General features: G+C 45.4%; 1 protein-coding gene across 4 annotated transcripts in view; it reads left to right on the plus strand.

The window, feature by feature from the left end:
* Positions 1-4,696: 4,696 nt before the first annotated feature.
* The window catches only part of EML1 (EMAP like 1), a 145,985-nt gene continuing 132,663 nt past the window's right edge, over positions 4,697-18,018 (plus strand). For 3 of the 4 annotated variants that reach the window (XM_022576109.3, XM_022576112.3, XM_089908194.1), the window contains exon 1: positions 4,697-4,904. In XM_022576109.3, the coding sequence (XP_022431817.2) occupies positions 4,697-4,904 (208 nt within the window). The remainder of the gene's footprint in view (positions 4,905-18,018) is intronic. The other variant, XM_089908195.1, reaches the window with a different exon arrangement.

Genomic DNA, 18,018 nt, shown 5'->3' on the forward strand with positions numbered 1-18,018 from the left:
GCCCACTGCTGCTTTGTGCCCTCCTTTCACGCCTCAGTCCAGTTCAGACCCTCCACAATAATCTGAAACTCTTCCTCTGGTTTTGTTTCATAACACTTACCACAATTTGCAATGACGTATTTATTTGTACGATTGTTATATGTCAGCTACAGGGAGAAATACATTTTCCATCCCAACTCAGCACACATACAGACATTTCAAGTAAAGATCAACACTTCAGGTAAAAATGCTTGTTCTTACTATGTTCAATGCACCTTGATAGTTCCTATTTCATCTATTTTTTCTTGTAGTAAAATACATACAACATAAAATTTGCCGTTTTTACCACTTTGCAGTGTATACCGTCCAGTGGAATTAAGTACATTCACTGTTGGGCAGCCATCACCACCATCCATCTCCTGAACTTTTTCGTCATCCTAACTGGAAACGCAGTCTCCATTAAACACTAACTACCCCCCCTCAGCCCCTGGCAGCCACCATTCTACTGTCTGTCTGTATGAATGTGACTCCTCTAGGGACCTCATATAAGTGGAATCATGCCGCATATTTCACTCAGCATAATATCCTCAAGGTTCATCCATGTGGTAGCAAGTGTCAGAATTTCCTTTCTTTTAAGGCTGAATAGTATTCCGTTGTACGGATAGATCACATTTTGTCTCTCCATTCATACATCGGTGGAAAATGGGTTGTTTCCACATTTTGGCTATTGTGAATAATGCTTCTATAAACATGGGTGTACAAACATCTCTTCGAGACCCTGCTTTCAATTTCTTTGGGTATATACCCAGAATGGACTTTTCTGTTTCTTTTTTACAAAAATTAAACTATAGTTGATTCTGTTTCATTTTTTAAAGTGCTGAATGACTTTTTTTAAAATTTATGTTATTATTTTTATTTTTGGCTGCGTTGGGTCTTCGTTGTTGCGCCCGGGCTTTCTCTAGTTGTGGCGAGCAGTGGCTTCTCTTGTTGCGGAGCACGGGCTCTAGGCGCGTGGGCTTCAGTAGTTGTGGCTCACGGGCTCAGTAGTTGTGGCACAAGGCTTAGTTGCTCTGTGGCATGTGGTTATCTTCCCGGGCCGGGGCTTGAACCTGTGTCCCCTCCATTGGCAGGCGGATTCTTAACCACTGTGCCACCAGGGAAGTCCCTGATGTGACTCTTCAACTTCATGACACCTGCAGTTTGGAAGACACTGTGTTTTGTGTGATGTATCCCCAGCCTCTGCATGGTTCCTAGTCCTGTAGAACTATTTTTGGAGGAATGTTGAATTAAACTATAGATGCACAAGGCTTTACATTTCTGGGTATTTTTTTATTACTTCTCCATGAATAATGGCTACAGAGCTCCCATTTTCCTTTCTTTTTCACATGTTGTACAAATGCTGCTCTTAATGCCACTGAAAGCTATGGTTATATTGTCCTAGAGAGAATACATCATTTATGACAACAACATGTTTTGGACTCAGGCCATAAATTATCTCAAAATGACGTGGAATAACAGTCTGTTAAAATGTTTGGGCACAAAATCTCACATTATTAATTAGGTTTTCAGAGATTTTTCTTGAACTTTCTCCGTAAGTCTTTTAAAAATGCTGTGTAGGTTATACCTAATTGCCTTAACATGCATATCCTTGTAATTACACTAAAATTTGCCCCTTTTAGAGTAAGGCTTTTATCACTGTGGGGAAAAACAGAGCTGTTTAATACTCTAGGTTAAGATTGTAATAATGATCTTTATCATCTCAAAAGCAGTGGACTGTGTTCTTAATTGTTATTTGTAACTTTGCTCTGGTGGAAGTAAAATCCTCTAAGAAAATCTCCAGCTCAATTCTTCTTCGTCCCACTTCTGAATTTTCTTTATTCCCCAACCTTCCTTTGTTGGGGCCACCAAATATCATACCTTTAACATTATAGATCAGGAATGCTAACATTCTTAAAGAGAATCATCTTTTGATCATTTATTCATGATTATCACTTCATTTCCAAGTTTGAGAATGCCACATATCAATTTTTTAATACCAATTATCCAAAATATCCTGACGTATAAAACCACAAAGTAGAGCAGCGATAGCAGAAAGATCAGACTAGAAGGGAGGAAAGATGGGAAACGAGAAAAGAGAGAAGGGCCAAGTTCAAATGTGTATGTGTGCTCAAAACCCCTCCTGCCCAGTACCCGCCTCTTGCTTTCGGGATGCAGAGGGTCAACCCGTACTGGGCGGGGGTAGAGGCTTCGTGTGACGCTTCTGCCGCCTCTGCCCTCTATATTTGGCACCTATTTCCTCTCCCTGTCAAAGTTCTGAAATGTGCACCTACATGTGCTCTCCTCTTTTTTTTTTTGGCCACGCCACGCGGCATTCAGGACCTTAGTTCCCCGATCAGGGATCGAACCCATGCCACCTGCAGTGGAAGTGTGGAGTCTTAAGCACTGGACCACCAGGGAAGTCCCCATGTGCTCTCCTTTGACGTCCAGCAGCCTGGCTCTGGTCCCCACTGCTTCACCAAGATGCTCCAAGTTACCTGGGAGCCCTCTGCCACCAGACCGAAGCCCTTTCCCCAGGCTCATCCTCTTTGACCTGTCCTCTAGAGAAACCTGTGAAAAGGCCCACCTCCTTGCAAATTTCTGTGCTCTTCGCTTAATGAGACAACCTGCTAGGCTGATTGTCCTGCCTCTTTGACAGCTCCTTCGGAATGTCCTTCTTCCTTTCCAAGGATCTTCCCAGCTCCTTTCTGACCTTCCATTCTTTCCTTTACAGTTCATGTACAGCCTCTTTGCTGACAATTCCCACATCCCCATTCTTTCACTGGCCAGCTGGTCTGCATCCCCCGTTGCTATGGGTCATTTCTAACAGGAGGTTTGCTGTCCTCGCTCGCTTGGCCTCTCTGTCTCTCCAGCTGTATCGTCCTGGAGCAGTTTCCCTCTGGCCGGTCCCTCAGCCATTCTTCCCTCTGACTGTCTGGGCCCTGAGTGTCTGGTTTCTGGAGCGCTGCAGACACCCTGGGCTGCTCCAGCTTCAGGGCACGGCCCCTGTGGTCCGAGTCACACTCAGACTCATCTCTAACACTGCTTGTGCCAGCCTCCCTCCGCCTGCTGCCAGGTCTGGCTCAGGCTTCTCTGCTGGCTCTCGGGACCTCTCTTACCGTGCCCCTCTCTCTCTCTGTGCACTAATTTCCCACTATCTATATACAGGCTGTCTGCTCTTGTCCGGCCAGCCCTTGGCCTGTCAGCAGGCCCTGCTCCTTCTCTCCTCCACAATCACTAACGCTGCCCTTCAAACACCAGGTCACAGTCAAACCCACAGCACCTGCAGCCCTTGAGCGAGCCCCCCACCTCCCCATGTACTTTCCCCATTAACAATCCCTCTTGTTTTCTCTGCTTGGTCTCCCTGACCCGGACCTGGATAAGGGCTTCAACCTCTCCCTTCTGCCCACAGCATCCAATGCCAGTCATGCTATCCCATGTGCCAAACACACCAGGCACACCACCAGAGCCCCATCCCTGACAGCATCTTCTGCTTTTGCAAAGACAGGCCTCTATCCGCCTCTGAACCCCAGTGAGGCCCCCAGGTTTTCCTAATAGTAACTTTTTACTCGGTTCTCATTTCACCTACTCGTGTTCAACCTACAGGAATTAACACCTACAACTCGGACCCACTCAGAATTTTACATGTAAGTGAATTATAACTATTGTGTAACCGGGAGCATAAATGTTATGCGGCCTGTTCTGGACAAAGCCAGAGGATCACCAAACTCATATTCTTCTCTCTTGCATCCTGATTTGTTATTTGCCAGCATCTTTACTTCAGGCCATGGGCACTGAAACTCAAACCATTAACCTGGCATGTGTCCTCAGGGAATGAAAAAGTTACAAACCCGTGGATTTGTGCATTTATCTCCTACTATGATATTTTGTCCCAACTCTTCGTCTCTCTGAGATAGAGTAAATACAGATTTCCGTGGGTCCTGTAACAAGCTAACAAGTGTGTAATGTGACAAATCTGTACCCCAGGGGCTGATCAGAGGGGGAGAGAACAGAGCAGATGTTTTAGCTCCTTTAAAGGCCGCAGCCTTTCCAGCCTGACATTACCAGGGCCTCTTTTTGAAGTGGGAACCGCATCTTTTATCGGCCCAAGAGCGGAGTTACAAGCCCTGCGCTAATTCTCACTCGAGGCAGGGCCATGCTGCGGCGGAAGACGTGCGGAAAGAGGGGCGAGCCTCGCAGGACGTGGCCAAAAGCGGAGTTGCTGCGACGTGGAAAGACAGCCGAAATGAGCTCGCGAGCTGTCCATGTTTGGTCCCGGAGCCGCCCGCGGGCGCGGTGATAGCGCCCCCGGGGAGCGTGGTCTCCGGCGTCCGCAGGAGGGGTTGCCCTGGCCGGGTCGACAACCTCGCTCCCCGCGCGCCCGCTCCCCGCGCGCCCGCTCCCACGTCTCCGCCTCTCCTTTGTCCCCGCGCCCCACGCGTCCCGCCCTCCTGGGGGGCGCTAGCGACCGCGCGGGGAGGCGGGGCCTGGCCGCGGAGCTCCCGCAGCATCCTGGCCCCGGCCGCGCGCCGCCCTGGGCTCCCGGGACCCGGCAGCCCCGCCCGCCCGCGTCCCCGCCCCGTCCCGTCCCCGCCCGGCCACGTCCCCCGCGGAGGCCGCCCCCTGGCGGGCAGAGCGGGCGCCGGGCTCGCGCGGCGGCGGCGGCGGGCCCGGGGTTGCCATGGTAACCGGCAGCGGCCGCCGCCACAGCAGGGCCGGCCCCAGCGCCAGCGCCGGCCGCGGCTCGGCGCGGCTCAGTGTGGGGGTGAGCGGCGGCGGCGCGGCCGGGCCGGGGAAGCGGGCGCTGCCCGGCGGCCTCAGCATGGAGGACGGCTTCTCGAGCTACAGCAGCCTGTACGACACATCCTCGCTGCTCCAGTTCTGCAACGGTGAGGGGCGGCGGCCGGCTGGGCGGGGGCCGCGGCCGGGAGCGGGCCGAGGGGCGAGGCCGGGCGGCCGGGGAGGCCGTGCAAAGTTGCTGCGGAGGGGCGCGCGGTTCCCGCCGCCGCGGGCGCATTGTGCTGGGCCGCGGGCCCCGGGCCGCGCCTCGCTGCGCCCCCGCCCCGCCCGGCTCGCGTTCCGGCTTCGGCCAGTGCGCGCGGGGCGGCCGATCCCGGGGAGACCCGCGCGAGCGCACCGGCCGGGCAGCGCGCGGGGAGGCCCGGCCGCCCCGGGGCTCCGGGGACGTGTTGCTTTCTGCTTCCAAACTCACATCTGTTTGGAAATGTCTGGATGAAGAACTCGGAAAACAAATCACTTAATAACGAAACACTCATTCGAGGATGTGCGCAGTGCTTGTCGCGGGTGGACCCTCAGGATCCATTCAGTTCTACTTTGATGAAATCATCACAGTTTAATGCAATCTAGAGCTTTTTAAATGGACAGGCAAAGTGAACCAGGCTTAAAAGTGTTTCGACTGTTTTGTTTACGAGGTGATAGATTTATTTATTTATTTATTTATTTTTACAGGAAGGAAATATTAATAGCTACCAATATGGCATCTTTAAAAAAATATAAAATCCTACATGCCTGCAAGATTTTAATCTCCCTAGCAGGGCTGAAAAAGATTTTCACAGCAGACTGCATAGTTTATCAGAACATGATGTGTGATAATTCATGCACCAAAGTTAACCATGCAGTTCTTTATATGTCGGATTTACTGCTTTATTAGAGGATCCCAAAAGTTTGTTAAAGAAAAAAAAATGTGTGTTTTATGGAATTTGCTTATGGTGCAGTCGGAATAACTTGGAATTCTAGATGCTTTGACAGCTCGAGCAATTTATTTTGCAATTGTAATTGTGATTTAGGGGAATTTTTCTAGTTATTCAACACCTGTTTGCAAATTGGAGGTATTAGCCTTGGCAATAAAGATCACTGGGTTGATTCATCCTCTGTAATGATATTTTAATCTCTGGTGAAATTTATCATCTTTTTCATGGAAGAGTATATATTCTGATAGTTTTGTCAGCTTATAATTGTCCTATTAATCACACGTGAGCCTTCATTAACTTGTAATGCCCTCTTCAGTGGAAAGGAAGAAAGTTTTGGCTCTCTCTCCACATTTAACAACATTTCAGAGTTGAAAGCAGAGAGAATGTATTTGGTACTCTACTGGCCACTGGAATCCTTTATACAATACATAGTTTAGAGTCATGGGAACGGTTTTACTCTCCACATATTGGAGCAGTTGTTTGGGGCTGGTCATATTGTTTCTAAACAGCCGCTCAGTCATGAAGTTGACCTACACATCTATTCATGAATGTTTTGGTCTTCTGCCTTTTCTTGTTAATTGCTAGGTTAGCGATACCGGTAAGGAATTTTACTGGTAACGGTGTCTAGAAGAAAGTAAAAACCAGCTCTTATATTGTATGGCTAACAGTTTAAAGAAAAATGACTTTATTATTTATTTATTGAAGCACAGTTGATTTATCAATACCATGTTGTGTTAAATTCTGCTGTACAGCAAAGTGACTCAGTTATACAGTATATACATTATTGTTCATATTCTTTTCCATTATGGGTTATCTCAGGATACTGAATATAGTTCCGTGTGCTATACAGTAGGACCTTGTTATTTATCCCTTCTATATGTAATAGTTTGCATCTGCTAATCCCGAAGTCCTAATCCATCCTTCCCCCAACCAGCCTTGAAAAAAAAAGGACTTTAAAATAGCTAGAATCAAGCAATAAGATCAGTTCAAAATACAATCAAATCACAACTGTTGAATTGCTTTTCTTAAAAAGCGCAGCTCCGTGTTTATTTTTGGGTTACCTTATGAATAAAGTTTAAAGCAAGAGTAGCCTATCAGGCAGAAATGAGTGTTAACTCACGGTGATGTCTTAGGCAGCAGATGTTTTGATGTGAAATTATTCATTTTTAAGGGGCTTCCATTAAGTGAAAATATAAATGAATACAATCCAGTTAATGACTATGATGATTCAATTAAAGCAGTGGATCACAGAAACACCATTTCACCAAGAACTAAATTAAACATTTGGATGTTTTATTAGCTACATTGAAAAAAAATTTTTTCTTTTTAAATTAGAGATTTACATGACATTGGCAGGACTACAGCAGTGTAATAGATGAACTCATAAATTTTCATATGTTGGGTACACTCCATGCTTTTGCTAGTGACAGGAACTGAAAAGTCATAGTTGTATATTAGCTTCAGAAAGTACAGCCCATACTTCTTACTTGTATGACTGTCACAGTTAACGTACTCCTGGTGAGATAAAGGTAGAAGTTAGTAATAAAAATGAGAAGGAAGGAAGAAAAAAACGTTGTAATGAGTGAAATCTCTTTCATCCTTATACTTTTTTCCTTACTATCTCTCCTACTTAATTTGTAATGGATATTAAATGTGAATGTAGGCAGTATCTAGCCTCCTGAAAAGACTATCCATTCTCATCTTTTAGATACTGGCCTTCTCATTTAAGTAGAAAATGTGTGCCATGTTTTTTCTTCAAACTGTTTAGAACTCTGTAAAGTGAGCTAGAAATCACAAACTTCTTTTATTGCCCTAAGAAAAACTACAGTAGTTGGAAAGTGGACTGAAGCTGGCATTTATAAGACAGTTTGTCGTTTGGGAAATACTGACCATCCTTTATTCCATTTTTTTCTTCAGAGCTTTCCCTTGACATAGGTAGAATTACCATCCTCTTTTACGTAGGAAGAAACTGACGCTCAAAGAGATTTTTCTGACTTTATAAGGCCACACAGCTAGTAAAGCTTGGATACCAGTAGGATTTCTTTGTTTTAATAACAGCTATAGAGACATAGAATTCACATTCTATAAAAATTCACCCTTTTAAAGTGTACAATTAAGTGGCTTTTAGTATATTCACAGAATTGAGCAAGCATCAACATTATCTAATTTTAGAACATTTTCATCGCCTCCCCAAAGAAACCCCAGGACCCACAAGGACGTATTCCCTGTTGCCCTAGCCCCTGGTAACTACTAACCTACTTTCTGTTTCTATAGATTCTGCATGTTTAATATAAATGGAATCATATACTATTTGGCCTTATGTGTCTGGCTTCTTTCACTTAGCATAATGTTTCAGGGTTCATCCATGCTGTAGCATGTGTCAGTACTTTATTCCTTTATATGGACAAGTAACATTCCACTGTATGGTTAGATCACATTTTATTTATCCATTCACCAGTTGATAGGCATTTAGGTTGTTCCTACTTTTTGACAATCATGAATAATACTACTTGGAACATTCATGTCCAAGTTTTTGTGTGAACATGTGTTTTCATTCCTCATTGGTCAATACCTAGGAGTGGAATTGCTGGGGCATAATATGGTAACTCTGGGTTTATCATTTTTGAGGAACCAACCTGGATTTTTTGAAATCTAAATGTCAAGCTCTTTTTATTATACCTTGCTGATATAAGAATAGGGAGTCAAGGAGCTGGATGAAAGAGGGAAGGAAGTGGGTGGGAAGAACATAGTGTTGCTGTTTCATTTCTGTGAGTCACTTTTGATTCTCTCATCAGTCACAGATCATCAAAACAAGTCAATGCGCACTCTTGCTTAGTTGCCATAGGTTATAAGAGTCTCAGCGTTCGAAGGGACCAAAAAGGTGATCTCATCTCATGGTTTACTTTCTTAAGCCTTTGAATGTTTCTTCAAAGTACAGCTCATCCAGGAATCCAAAAGTTAAGCAGATAAACAGGGAGCAGCTCCAGCTGAAGTGGGGAGAGGGCAGCGCTCTCTGGTCCTCCTCGCCTGTCTTGCCCTCCATTGATTCAATCCACCCATCCCTCCAAGGCTTGAAATCTCTGTTCCATGGGGGGATGCTCCAAAGGTTATTCAACCCACGTTCGAGCAGTTCCAAGGAACTGGAAACTCACTGTCGCTCCATGCAATCCATTCCTTCTTTGTATAATTCAGACTGTCAGTTCCTAAATGCAGTCAAAGTTTGGCCCCAGTTCTGTCCCTTGGGTCCAGAGAAAATAGGTTTAATCTGTTTTCCATGTGCTAAGTTGTCCCATGTTTGAAGACAGTCATGATAGCTCTTTCTCAAGTCTTCTTCCAGCTAAACATTACCATTAAAAAAGAAAAAAATTCCTCACAAGACACAGTTTTAGACCCTTAATCATCCTGGTTTTCCTGGTCTACGTTTGTTTTCTTTATTCTATACGCCTTTTTAAATTTGACACAACTGGATGTTGTATTCCAAGCATGGTTTTTAAATAGAGCAAAGTAGAGCCGGACACTTCACCTCCCATGTTCTACAGTCTATACTTCTAATAATGCAGCCCAAGGTCGTATTAACTCTTTTGCTTGTCACTTCACATTGTTACCTCTTACTGGTTTTCGCCTAAAATTCTTGTCTGTTTTACATGTACTGTGGCTAAGCCCTTTTTCTTTTTTTTGAAAATCTTTATTGGAGTATAGTTGCTTTACAATGGTGTGTCAGTTTCTGCTGTATAACAGTGAACCAGCTATACGTATACATATATCCCCATATCTCCTCCCTCTTGCACCTCCCTCCCACCCTCCCTATCCCACCCCTCTGTGTGGTCGCAAAGCACCGAGCTGATCTCCCTGTGCTATGTGGCTGCTTCCCACTAGCTATCTGTTTTACATTTGGTAGTGTATATATGTCCATGCCACTCTCTCACTTCATCCCAGCTTACCCTTCCCCCTCCCCGTGTCCTCAAGTCCATTCTCTACGTTTGCATCTTTATTCCTGTCCTGCCCCTAGGTTCTTCAGAACTTTTTTTTTTTTTTAGATTCCATATACATGTGCTAGCATACAGTATTTGTTTTCTCTTTCTGACTTACTTCACTCTGTAGGACAGACTCTAGGTCCATCGACCTCACTACAAATAACTCAATTTCATTTCTTTTTATGGCTGAGTAATATTCCATTGTGTATATGTGCCACATCTTCTTTATCCGTTCATCTGTCGATGGACACTTAGGTTGCTTCCATGTCCTGGCTATTGTAAATAGAACTGCAATGAAATTGTGGTACATGACGTTTTAAAAATTAATTAATTAATTAATTAGTTAATGTTTGGCTGCGTTGGGTCTTCATTGCGGTGTGCGGGCTTCTCATTGCGGTGGCTTCTCTTGTTGTGGAGCATGGGCTCTAGGAGCGTGGGCATCAGTAGTTGTGGCACGTGGGCTCAGTAGTTGTGGTGCACGGGCTTAGTTGCTCTGCGGCCTATAGGATCTTCCCAGACCAGGGATCGAACCTGGGTCCCCTGCATTGGCAGGTGGATTCTTAACCACTGCACCACCAGGGAAGTCCCATGACTCTTTTTGAATTATGGTTTTCTCAGGGTATATGCCCAGTAGTGGGATTGCTGGGTCGTATGGTAGTTCTCTTTTTAGTTTTTGAAGGAACCTCCATACTGTTCTGCATAGTGGCTGTATCAGTTTACATTCCCACCAACAGTGTAAGAGGGTTCCCGTTTCTCCACACCCTCTCCAGCATTTACTGTTTGTAGAGTTTTTGATGATGGCCATTCTGACTGGTGTGAGGTGATACCTCATTGTAGTTTTGATTTGCATTTCTCTAATAATTAGTGATGTTGAGCATCCTGTCATGTGTTTGTTGGCAGTCTGTATATCTTCTTTGGAGAAATGTCTATTTAGGTCTTCCACCCATTTTTGGATTGGGTTGTTTGTTTTTTTGTTATTGAGCTGCATGAGCTGCTTGTAAACTTTGGAGATTAATCCTTTGTCAATTTCTTCGTTTGCTAATATTTTCTCCCATTCTGAGGGTTGTCTTTTCGTCTTGTTTATGGTTTCCTTTGCTGTGCAAAAGATTTTTTAAGTTTCATTAGGTCCCATTTGTTTAGTTTTGTTTTTATTTCCATTTCTCTAGGAGGTGGGTCAAAAAGGATCTTGCTGTGACTTGTGTCATAGGGTGTTCTGCCTGTGTTTTCCTCTAAGAGTTTCATAGTGTCTGGCCTTACATTTAGGTCCTTAATCCGTTTTGAGTTTATTTTTATATATGGTGTTAGGGAGTGTTCTAATTTCATTCTTTTACATGTAGCTGTCCAGTTTTCCCAGCACCACTTATTGAAGAGGCTGTCTTTTCTCCATTGTATATTTTTGCCTCTTTTATCAAAAATAAGGTGACCATATGTGCATGGGTTTATCTCTGGGCTTTCTATCCTGCTCCATCACTCTGTATTTCTGTTTTTGTGTCAGTACCGTACTGTCTTGATTACTGTAGCTTTGTAGTATAGCCTGAAGTCAGCGAGCCTGATTCCTCCAGCTCTGTTTTTCTTTTTCAAGATTGCTTTGGCTATTCGGGGTCTTTTGTGTTTCCATACAAATTGTGAAATTCTTTGTTCTAGCTCTGTGAAAAATGCCAATGGTAGTTTGATAGGGATTGTATTGAATCTGTAGATTGCTTTGGGTAGTATAGTCATTTTCGCAATGTTGATTCTTCCAATCCAAGCACATGGTATATCTCTCAGTCTGTGTGTATCACCTTTAATTTCTTTCATCAGTGTTTTATAGTTTTCTGCATACAGGTCTTTTGTCTCCTTAGGTAGGTTTATTACTAGGTGTTTATGTTTGGCTAGGTATTTTATTCTTTTTGTTGCAGTGGTAAATGGGAGTGTTTCCTTAATATCTCCTTCAGAATTTTCATCATTATTGTATAGGAATGCAAGAGATTTCTATGCATTAATTTTGTATCCTGCTACTTTACCGAATTCATTGATTAGCTCTAGTAGTTTTCTGGTAGCATCTTTAGGATTCTCTATGTGTAGTATCATGTCATCTGCAAACAGTGACAGCTTTACTTCTTCTTTTCCAATTTGGATTCCTTTTATTTCTTTTTCTTCTCTGATTGCTGTGGCTAAAACTTCCAAAACTATGTTGAATAATAGTGGTGAGAGGGGACAACCTTGTCTTGTTCTGATCTTAGTGGAAATGGTTTCATTTTTTCACCATTGAGAATAATGCTGGCTGGGGGTTTGTCATATATGGCCTTTCTTATGTTGAGGCTAAGCCCTTTTTTGCTTACTTTTCCATTTTCTTTTTGAGGAGGAATTTCCTCCAGCTCAAGATGATTGTAATCTGTATCGTAATGCTGTAAATAATCCCAACACTTACGTAAAATATTTCAGTGTTATAATAATGTGGAAGTTAGTCATTGCCTTAAAGGTTATGATTCTGGCTGATAGCTTTTCTTCCATCTTGCCTGGAAAGGTGTTGTGAGAGACCTTATCAGCTTCCTTCTAAATCCTATGCATGGAGTATCTACCACTTCCTGGTGTAGCTGGGCTTCTTCCCCTGCAGGTGCTACCTGTTAATAACCATGGCTGGTCAAGTCCACCCTCACAACCTGCTGCTCCCAGTGACATTCTGAAGTCAGTATAACAATCTTTTGAGCTACTGCCATTTATTTTTTTCTAGTTGTGAAATGAAAACTTGTTTTCATTTCTAAACATTTATATTGGGGGAGTTAAGAAGACTTTATCTAAAATCTTAGAAATAGTTTGGCATCTGTAATTCTGACCACTTTCTCTTTACTGTGATTGGGATAGGATTTTCAAGTTGGCAAATAGTTGGGTTTGAAACAGCATCAGGGACCTCGTGTGAGGAAACCACTCTGAACTCAACAACGTGAAGTGTTTTCAGACCTCGTACGTATTCTTATGTGGTGGCAGAGGACTGATTTAGGCTTTCTCTGATAGCAAAATCTATAGAAAATGCTTTCATGGGAGAGTGCATAGCAAGCACCCGTGCTAAGCAAGAACTTCTAATTGGGACACTTGGTATTCCGGCAAGGAATTTATTTTATAGCCAAACCATGAGCATTTATGACATTATGAACAGACCCAAGCATTTTGGTGGAGAATTCACGAAACTATGCTTAAAAGTAACCATTAGTCGGTTATTAATTTTTGGGATGGTGTAAGCCTTTTCATATAGTCTTTTAAAAAAATAAACAGTTGAGTGGAGGATGGATAAAAGAAAAATAACGTCTTTGTTTCTACTGTTACAGTCTGTTCGAACTATAAAACTAGAAGCGTAAAAACTTAATCATGGATAGCATTGAAAATTGAACATTAAAGCATTGCTTTTATTAGCAAAGCAGCTTCTCCAAGGACTTAAAATCAATGGTAATTTGTACTACTTACAAAAATTCTTTCAGGAAAACTGTGGTTATTCATCTTAAAAATCCTAGCTTATTAATAGAGGATTTCTAGGATTTGTAAAGTGTTTTGAATGCCACCAGAAACATGGATAATAAAGAAGTATGCTGTAAACCTTAAATGCTACATAATTTTTATCAATACACCCTCCCCCCAGAGCTTCATGTTTTTCTCACTAGATATTGGACACGTACATTTAATATTCTGCTGAAAGCAGCCTGCTTGTTTTAATATCATGTAGGACTGGGTCTGTCCTTATGTGCCAGCAGGAGCCAGCACACATCCTCCTTGGTTTACTTTAAAGAAATAGCTCTTTAGAAGTTTATCTTTCTTTAAAGTATTTATTTTTCCATTAAGAGTTAGGTAGACATACTTCCTATTGTGTTTCCTCTCAAGCTGTATCTTTACTGGAAAATACTATTTGTGTGGAAAACCACATTTTTACAGAGTACTTAGTCGTGTCTTAAAATGCAATAGCACATTTTTTTCTGCCAGTTTTCTGGAAAAGATTTAAACTCTCTGACTTTAATAAACTACCCCCTCTGTGAAGGGGCACATTTGACCGTTACCCTTGGATGATGCAACAGGGCAGGGACGCCAAACCCAGAGCCTGCCCACAGTGGGGAGTTCCACAGGAGACTGTGGCTACCTGCAGAGGGGGAGAGAACGGGAGGTGCCAGCCCTCTGAGGCGTGGGGGCCAGATCATTGTGCATCATTGCAGTGTGGTCCAGGACTGGCTGTGTCCTTCATGCTGTGCCCTCTGGAGGGGAAGGCATTATTGTCCTGGACTGCAAATTATTCCCACAGAAAACCTTTCCAGGACAATGGGCGGCTCACATTAAAGATAATGAGGATAGAGACGGTTAGGCACGCATTCATGGAGAGAGAGGCCTTTAAGTTCACTTGGCAAGTGGAGCCGATTTCGAGTGAATCCCTACAATGTGCACAGGACAATGAAAAATGTTTAAAACACGGTTTTCCCTAGAAACATTAGATTTCCCTAGTCATTGTCCTACACTCTTTCTCCCAGCCTCCCATCTCCATGGGCCTGGGAGGTTCTGCTCCCCAAGTATCTCACCATTTCTCCCTGCGCGTTAGCTTAGACCTTGGTCAGTTCTCATCTGGGGTTTGTTGTAAGGACTGCAGCCCCGCGCTAGCCTTTCTGCCTCCAGTCTCAGCTCCTTTTCTTATTGAACAAGTGGTCGAGTATCCACCGTGCTCATCGTTACGTGGATCTGAGGGTTCCAGCAACACGCCAGGTCCACGTGATCCTTGCTTTCAGGAAGCCGGAGTTGCTCTTGGGGAACTGGCCGCTCATCATCATGCTCACAAGTTGTTTAATGATCCCGGGAATAGATGGTGCTGAGAAGAAGTGAAAGGCGTGTGGCCAGGCTTCGGGCTGAGGAAGGCCTGTGTGAGCTCTTTCTGGGATGAGTGGAAGCCACTCACTGACAGGGGTTGGGGAGAGGGCGGGCAAGAGCATTCCAGACTGGGTGGGAAGCCCGGAGGGGTGCGGCGGGGAAGGACCTTTTGGAAACTGAAAGAAAGTCTCCTGTGGTGAAAGAAAAAGGAGGAGAGCTTGAAATGAGGCTCGGTGTGTCCTGTGGGGCCTTTCAGCCACATTGAGGAGTTTGGTCTTATTTCCAAGGAGCAGAGAGAATGTGCTGGAGAATTTTGAGGCAAGAGAGTGACGTGGTCAGATATGCAGGGATTTTTGGAGGACGGCTCTCCCTGGAGCATGGAGGGGTGGCCGGAAGAGCAGGGGAGGGTGGAGGAGGGAGGCTGTGGTGTGAACACAGGGAGAGGCGATGGTGATTTCCACCAGAGGGGGTACTTAGGGGCTGACCTCACCTGGACTTAAGTCATTACAAGCGGGAGGAGGAGGAATCAAGGATGCCGCCCGGGCTCCTGACTCATCCACCTAAGTGAGTGCCATGGGCCGAGATAGAAGGACCTAGAAGGACCGGCATGTGGACGATGGTTCAGTTGGGGCTTGTGGGACGTAGAAGCCGACGGGCTGAGTAGGCTGTAGGATGTGGGGACCGGAGCCTGGGAGACGTCCGGACTGGAGATAAAAAGTTTGAGAGCCATCAGTATACAGACGGTAACAGAATCCACGTTGAAGATGAGCTCACCTAAGGTGAAATTAGCTGCTGGGAATGCTCCTCCTAGAAGACAGATCTGATCTGGAAAACCACCTCCTGTTGCAGAGTCTTCAGGGCCCCCTCCTTCCCCTTTGGCGCCCAAAGCCCCCAGGGGTGCAGCTGCCTGTCTCAGCCGACTCCGAGCTCCTTCGCCTGCCACCACCCCGGCTCCCGCGTGCTGTGAGGTGTCCTTTCTGGGTGGCCACATAAACCCGTCATCATGGTGATCCCAGAGGCCTGTCATGGCGGGTTTTTTTCAGATCTCCCGTTAGACTGGCACCACTTTCCGGGCAGAGGCTCCCGGTGGTCACGTTTGTGCTTTTTTTGCTCCTAAGCTGAGCCTGCGCCTGGTGGGTTTCCTGATGGATACTGTGTGTGTGTGAAATACACACACACCAGTCGAAATGCTTCCCATGTAACGTGCACTAAATTGAGGTTAAACAGGGAAAGCACTCATGCCACTTTTCTATGTGCTTGAAATAATGTGTATACATATTTTATATTATATATCTCATATGTATATAAGAACACGTGCATACATATTGGTACCCATGTCACAGGAATGTAGATACACACGCACACACGTGTGACACATTTAACTCTCTTCCTCATCAAAGAACCAGTAGACTTAGGCATGGCAGGCAAGGAAACATTATGGGTAAAACCCAGAAACATACGGATGTGGGACAGTGCAGAGACTGGCCAGATGGAGTCAGACTCCCCTGCACAAACAGTACAGAAAGCCCCAGCTGGACACGGGTCCACTTGAATCAATAAGCAGAAACATTTGCAAAAAGCCTGGGGTGGTTTAACAGACAACACAAATTATATTCAGCCAAAGGAACTGACACAAGGAAGCAGTTGTTGGCAAAACCAGCATTTTTAGCAGGAAAAAAAAGTTTGGACTGGGCTTCCCTGGTGGCGCAGTGGTTGAGAGTCCGCCTGCCAATGCAGGGGACGCGGGTTCGTGCCCCGGTCCGGGAAGATCCCACATGCCGCGGAGCGGCTGGGCCCGTGAGCCATGGCCGCTGAGGCTGCGCTTCCGGAGCCTGTGCTCCGCAACGGGAGAGGCCACAACAGTGAGGGGCCCGCGTAAAGCAAAAAAAAAAAAAAAAATTTGGACTGTTAAATTAACCCCCCAAAGTTATTTTGTGTAACAAGAATTTTACCATTTCTAGAAAAGTATGCTCCAGATGAGAAGCAGTTGGGTATAGTTAGGACCGTCTTATGCCATAGCATCTCTGTACGTATTAGCCCAATTACAGTGTCAGCAACAGTTGAAAATCCTTAGGAATGGAACTTAGCGACGATACTTCGTGTAATATCAAGTTTCTTGTAATGCTTACCTATCCCGTGTATAAAACATGGAGACTGCTCCCCTGGGAATGTATGGGCACTATAATAAAGATAATGATCTGTGAGCGTGGCTTCACCAAATTAGTCCTTTAGAAAGTAATTGCGCAGCCTTGCCTACACTCCGCTGCTCTCAAAGACTAAAATCTGCTGTGTGTCATTTCTTTGCCTCCCTAGGAAACGGCCTCGTATTGAGTTGATATAATTTAATTATATAAAAATATGTGTTCACACCGCATCTTGTACTTAATTATAGCTCTGACACTACAGAGTTGTTATTTCCCAGCCAGAGCTTGTGCTTCTTTAAAGTGGGGGCCACGTCCCATTCATCTTTCTCTGCCCCCTGCCGGGCACCATGCATGTGCGCGTGCGTGTGTGTGTGTGTGCGTGGCACGGCAGGGGAGGAGCGGGAGACGCAGGCAGTGCTGGAGGTCCCACCAGGCAGCCTCAGGTGTCACAGAGTCTGAGCACTTACAGGTGTCCCTGTTTAACCCTCATTCCACGCCTTTGAGGTGGCTGCTGTGATCATCTACGTTGTGACTGGTGAGGAAACGCAGCCCTAAAAGTTTAAGTAACTTGCTTAAGGCCGCCTGGCTGGTCCTTTTCAGAGCTGGGATTTGAACCCAGGCATCTGGCTCCACGGTCCACAGGCTACAAAGTGCTCAGTTGTGTTTGATGAATGAGCAACGGATCAAAAGATGGGACCGGTCCCAGACACGAAGGGGTGTGGGAGGTGTTTTTCATAGGCCGCTTGCTTCTGGGAGAGGCCACACACTAATTACTAGTCCAGATCTGAGTTCCTTCCACTGGGGTGCTGAGAGGGTCTCCGAACAAGTTCCTTGTCTTCACCCACGTTTCCCTTCAAATCACACCACTAACGCACTTTCTAAAGCAGGAGTCTCATTTATCTCTGAGTTACCCAAAGTCCCGTGGAAGCTACCCATGGCTCTGAGGATGCAGGGCTGAGTCCGTGAACAACCTCCCGCTTGCTTCCCTGACCCAGGGCGGCCTCTCCTCCCAGGCGCCTTGGAGGCTGCCCCCTGGGCTCCGGGTAGTGTTTGGAGGCTCAGGGCTGGTTGACGTGCGTCCTCACATGCTGTGCCCCTGCCCTCCCTGCAGGGACCCTTCCCCAATCCTCCTTTACCTTTAGAGCCTGGCTCCATGCCCTGGAGGCCTCCCTGGTGCATATTGAATTTAGGCGAGGTTCTCTTGGTGCCCCGAGCCCGGTGCTGTGTCTCGGTGCGCTGCAAACCTTGGTTTCCCTCCAGACTAGCAGTTCCCAGAGGAACGCACCGTGGACCCTCAGCCCCTGTGTGCTGAACCAAAGAGTGAGTCATTTCAGAGTGGAAATATGAAGCGGTCAT

Source organism: Delphinapterus leucas, chromosome 2, assembly GCF_059928025.1.
Source record: "Delphinapterus leucas isolate spDelLeu-1000000601 "Yukka" chromosome 2, BTC_Dleu_Yukka2, whole genome shotgun sequence".
Classification (NCBI taxonomy): domain Eukaryota; kingdom Metazoa; phylum Chordata; class Mammalia; order Artiodactyla; family Monodontidae; genus Delphinapterus; species Delphinapterus leucas.